General features: G+C 44.9%; 1 protein-coding gene across 4 annotated transcripts in view; it reads right to left on the reverse strand.

Annotated features, from left to right (window-relative positions):
- The window catches only part of LOC146058789 (arylsulfatase D-like), a 28,014-nt gene extending 22,439 nt beyond the window's left edge, over nucleotides 1-5,575 (reverse strand). The window contains exon 1 of one of the 4 annotated variants that reach the window (XM_083171014.1): nucleotides 5,477-5,569. Coding sequence is in view for 2 of the 4 variants with exons in the window: in XM_083171013.1 (XP_083027139.1) it covers nucleotides 2,883-2,935 (53 nt within the window). In the remaining 2 variants the exon portion in view is untranslated. Of the gene's footprint in view, nucleotides 1-2,882; nucleotides 3,036-5,476 lie in introns of those variants that run through there. The other 3 variants (XM_083171013.1, XM_083171015.1, XM_083171016.1) reach the window with 3 other exon arrangements.
- Nucleotides 5,576-6,000: the final 425 nt, after the last annotated feature.

Below are 6,000 nucleotides of genomic sequence, written 5' to 3' on the forward strand. Positions count from 1 at the left end.
CGTCGGCGTGGAGTTGATTTTATATAGTGTGGTAAGCGCAGCGAGCCACTGAGCCCGAAGCGTGGCAAGCACAGCGAGCCCCGCGAGGGGACACGTATACCTGTGAAGTTATGCGCGTGCGATCACCACACTATATAAAATCAACTCCACGCCGACGTGGATAGTGGGGGCATTAAAAGGTCGGAGGACGCATACTGCCACCGCTCGCCACGCTTCGGGTTGGCGTCAATAGTGGGGTGGCGTTAACACTGGAGGCCATTTCAACAATCGGGGGGGGGGGGGGGGGTTGCTAATAAAATGGGGGGTTTTGGGGCTTTTTACATCGGGTCGATCGCATCGCATGCGATTTGGTTGGCATGCGATGGATGTGATTTTCCCGACCCGATCAAAATCGTGGGCGCCGTGCTAGGAAACAAGTACCATAATAATAATAATAATAATAATAATAATAATAATAAATGTACAAAAGAATAATACATTTAGAATAAAAATAAAATGTACACAACAATGAATACAATTAATAAACAAACATCTTGAAGCTGAATAAGCACCTACACATAATAGATTTAAAATTGGTTATATATGATGGTATGTTTTTTTATATTTTCACAACTAATAACACTGTTAATCTGAACTGTCCACAGTACAGTGGAAATAGCTCTAAAGCAGTGTGCAATGCTACGCGATGCTGCACATACTTTTTATACTGCTCTGGATCGCATCGCATGCAAAATGCACATGTGCGATATGATGAGATCCGCCCGATAACGCATCACATTGCACGCTGCTTATCGGAATGTGTATGGGGACCCTTTGGAACATTTTTTTATATATTTGTGAAACAATAAAAGGAATAGGTATATGTAATTGACTGAAATATAACAACATCTGTATGGTGTCAACTTAATCTATGAGTCTTAGAAAGTTATATACTGTATAACAATAACAATTCTCTAAATAAAATTCCAAGCAAGAACTGAGACTTCAAATATTAGGAACATATCATACACTTTCCAGCTAATAAAAAAATAATGTCTTTAACAAAATGATCCCCTCTTAAGTAACGCACCTGTAAAAATAAAAATCTTCTTGATCTACAATTATGACTATAGCTATTGTAAATATCATGAGATGTTTGCACACCGTCTGAGCTCTCCGCAGCCCTCCACTGCCACCCCGCCGCTCCCCCGCACTTCCCGTAACCCTGCCCTTTTTCCTGAAGCAGAGAAGGGCAGGGATTCCGCTCCTGCCACCGAGTGACTAGGACACGCGAGCGTGTGAGATGCCCATGCATCGCCGTCAGAGGGAGCGCCTCCTTGCCAGCCTGCGCCAGCTAAGAGAATCTAGTGATTCCCAGTGCTGGCTGAGAGGTGCTCCATCTGTATATGAGATAAGTAGCATCATCCCCCATAACAGGGAGAAGAACACAAAAAAAAGACTCCAGTAACAAGTCTAAAATAAAGATTATTGAAAATTATCCAGTCCAATTATCATACTTGCCTACTTTGCTTCTGTCCTCTCTGGGAGAGGACTGGAGAGAAGATGCCGATGGGTGGAGATGGTACCTGGGCTGAGTGTTAAACCTTGCACACTTGTGGGGAAATCACCACAACGGGTGCAAATTTGCATATGGGTGAGGCCAAAATGAAACATTTACATAGAAACATGTCACTGGGCCCTGTCCCCTCCTCAAGGACCCTGAAATTCCTTACTCCTATCTCCCCATTCTGTCCATTACTCAAAATATTACTGCTGCATTGAATAATCTATTACACACGTCATTAGGTCAACACATGAAGTAGGACAACATAGCTAAGGCTGACAGGGTTGTAAGGTCGACACAAGCATTAGGTTGACAGTCAAAAGGTTGACATGAGGTTTTTCATGTTTATTTGAGCCAACAGGCAGTATTTCATGTCCTAGGACAGTGGTTCCCAACCCTGGTCCTCAAGTACCCCCAACAGAGCATGTTTTCCAGGTCTCCACACAGAATCACAAGTGAGATAATTAGCTCCACCTGTGATCTTTTAAAATGTGCCTGAATAATGAGTGCACCTGCAGGGTGACCTGGAAAACGTGCACTGTTGGGGGTACTTGAGGACCAGGGTTGGGAACCACTGTCCTAGGGTGTGGAGGGAGAATAGAATAGTGTGCCAAGCGCAGCAAGGCACCGTGCGCGAAGTGTGCTGACAATAAAACTGAAAAACTCATGTGGACCTTGCAAATGTCGACTTAATGTCCAGCACATTGGTGGACAATGGTTATAAACAATACATAGCAGCAAGTGTGTTGCACTTTACAATTTGATTGTAATCAATCTCTGGATGGTGCTGATTGTTGTGGATCGGAACCAGTAGTGTACTGCACTTGTTGCTGCTGGCTGGATCCGCTGCTGCTGCTGCTGGGCATGTGTATGGGAGTGTCCATGCTGTCACTCAAAACTTTCCTGTGATTGATCGCATCGTAGGTGTCAAAATGCACTGCGATGTGCACTTATTCAGATGCCATTAGGCAGCCAGTGAGATCTGCGATTGAGATGCGAGACACAGGGGAGCACACCGGGCATTACAATTGCATGAAAAGCACCTGCCAGTTAACATGAAATCAGGCCATATCGCACTAGTGGATAAGGGGCCTTTATATGCAAGATAGTCAATATTAAAGAACAAACCTTTTTATAGGCAACTCTTTCTAAACTTTGGACTATCCCTTGAGAGCTGTAACAGCTGATACAGTATCTATGGTGTAATGTTAAGCTTCTGTGCCCACACTATACAGTATAATAATAAATGCCTCAGTGTACAGTAAATAGCCTTAATATGGGATCACTACACATTGGATCTTCTATGCCCTCAGCATGTAGTACAGACAGTATTACTCACCCACTCCTTATGCTTGTACACGGAAGCTCAGGTGCAGCACTAACTACTACCATGCTTCCTGTGCTTAAACTGCTGGTCGTTAACTGAACAATGTTTTACCAAAGGTTACTTATATAAAAAGGTAGCTGAGCCCTATTAGCCTGTCACATAGCAATAAGCAAATCCTGACTTTCATTACCCAGTCACCAAGTTAAGGCCCATTCACACTTGAAGATTTTCATTTCAAAAGACTTTGCCAAAATCTTTGATAGCTATATCTTTCACCAAAGTAGTGCGTACACACTGAGCCATTTTCCCCAAAGAGCAAGAGATTTTCAGGAGGCGAAAGACTTTGCTGAAAATCTTTCATTATAAATGGGCTGGGTTTGAATTCCAAGGGTTCCATATATACAGTACATTGGTGGCAGTGGGCATATAAATATATAAACATTGGTGGGCAGTGTTGATGCTAATTTACGATTTATGCATTGCTGGCACAGACCAGCAATGTATACATTACTGCCAACACTGCCCACCAATATTTATATATTTATATGCCCACTGCCACAAATGCATATTTATTTAAATGCAACCCCCCCCCCCCCCCCATGTGCCCCTGGAGCGACTCGGCGGCCGTCACCACATCCCCCTTCTAGACCCTTCCCTCCTTCGGTGAGATGTGGCCCTGTGGAGCAAAGCGGGTAAGTGCCAAAGCCCCCTCCCTCCCCGCCTGGGGCGCCCCGTGCCCTACACTATCCATAGCCGTCCCCAGCAGATAGCGACGCACACAGCTGCCCACCAATGTTTATATTTTATATGCCTACTGCCACCAATGTATTCATTTAAATGCACCAACAATATATATATATATATATATATATATATATAGCAGAGGGATGGCTGGCACTCCTGAAAGTGAACCCCAGTCGGGGTTGAGGTGCCCAGGTGCACGGCGAAGTCAGACACGCTGACAATACAGATAGGGTGGATTAGTCTCCCGGCACTCGTAGGACTTGCAAGAATAAAGTAGTCAAACTGGAGCAGTCAGATCAACGTTTCGGTTTAATACCGTTTTCAAGATCTTGATCTTGAAAACGGTATTAAACCGAAACGTTGATCTGACTGCTCCAGTTTGACTACTTTATTCTTGCAAGTCCTACGAGTGCCGGGAGACTAATCCACCCTATCTATATATATATATATATATATATATATATATATATATATATATATATAATAATTAATTATATTGGTGCATTTAATGAATACATTGGTGGCAGTGGGCAGAATATTATAACCATTGGTGCCCAGCAGGGTGTTAGCAGGGAGCAGTGCTGTCTGCTCTGTGTGTTTAGCAAGGCTGGGGGCGGGGCTAGCCTGGCCGGGGAGCAGGTCTCTGCAGCAGCAGCAGCAGCAGCATCCAGCCGGCCAGCCAGACGGAGCACAGGGTGAGTATGACGGGCGGGGGGGGGCGAAGGGTCCGCCGGGCTGAAAGTGGTTAATCTTTCAGCCCGGCAGGCGTACACACACAGCGATGATGGATGGAAAACCATCCATCATCTCCACATCTGCTGGGAAAACCAGCAGATGACCCACTTTCCTAGCGATGATGCGGGAGCGCGCATCATCGCTAGTCGGCAATCTCCGGTGCATACACACTGTGCGATTTTCAGCCGAAAAATCGCTCAAAACGGCTGTTTTGACCGATTTTCAGCTGAAAATCGTTAAGTGTGTATGGGCCTTTAGTTTTCCAGGGAATAAGTAAAAACTGGACCCCGAACAAACCCCGTAACGCCGGACCGGACATCAAACTCTGCATTCCAGAGCTTGTAGTCTCTTGTCGGGGAGGGGTCTCTGTGATAGCTTTCACCAGGGATATGGGGAAGGGGAGATTACACCCTCCCTGTGTGGTCCAGACCATTCCAATTTTTACTACATCCCCGTACAATGCAGGGAGGCAGTATTCTCCCCCTGCTTCTCTCCCTGGTGACAGGTTTCAGAGCAGCCCCACCAGACAGGACACCCCTGGCAATGCTCCTCTACCCCGGACCGGACACTGCAAGCTCCAGAATGACAGATATTGATGAGTGAAGCCTGTCCTGGCCAGAGGGACAAAGGGCCAGATGTATCAAGCTTCAAAAGTGATAAACAGCCAGCCAATCAGCTCCTACCTGTCATGTCACAGACTGTGTTTGAAAAATATCAGGCAGGAGCTGATTGGCTGGCTGTTTATCACTTTCCATTTTATCACTTTTGAAGCTTGATACATCTGGCCCATAATGCTCTATTCCTGGACTTTCCTCCTAATTTATGATTGAAATCACCTGTGTTGAAAAATACTTTCTTATGCTTTAACCTGTGTAAAACAGGTGATGGTAAATGATACATTAAGAGGGAAGTCCAGAAACAGAGCATTATGTCCCTCCTGCAATAGGTCATCTTGGGAGGTATGAAAAACTCCATTAATGTTTAAACACACTATCACATTTTTTGTAACCAAAGAAAAGAGAGTAAACAAAATATACTGAACCCTACTATATTGTACAGTATATTATGAAATCTACTGTAACAAACTGTCAGGATTCTGGTGTAATACCTTATCTACAGTGACTCACCTCTGCTAGCATGAAAGCTGCAGGCTGTGTATGCCTGACTGTGGAATCCCTTAAGTAGGGTGACCAACTCATCCCTTTAATCCGGGACACATATCAATTACACAGGTTCTGTGGCTGGCTTTCATCTGGTTTTAAACTGCCACAGAACCTGTGTAATAAATATGTGTCCCGGATTAAAGGAATGAGTTGGTCACCCTACCGTTAAGCCACATGCTAGACCCGGGGTAGCCAACTCCAGTCCTCGAGAGCTACCAACAGTTAAGGTTTTCCAGATCTCCTCACAGAATCACAAGTGAAGTAATTAGCTCCACCTGTGGATCTTTTAAAAGGTGTCACTGAGTAATGAGTGCACCTGTGCAGCAGCTAGGTTGTCTGGAAAATGTGAACGGTAGCTCTCGAGGACTGGAATTGGCTATCACACTGTGCTAGAGTTTCCTGAGTAATCAATATGCAGCTGACTGGGAAACACAGCACATGGGGCGAGATTTAGTGGGTTTACCGTTTTTAGCAAAATGCGATTTTTG

The sequence above is a fragment of the Crinia signifera genome, chromosome 2, assembly GCF_055691185.1.
Source record: "Crinia signifera chromosome 2, ASM5569118v1, whole genome shotgun sequence".
NCBI classification, from domain to species: Eukaryota; Metazoa; Chordata; class Amphibia; order Anura; family Myobatrachidae; genus Crinia; species Crinia signifera.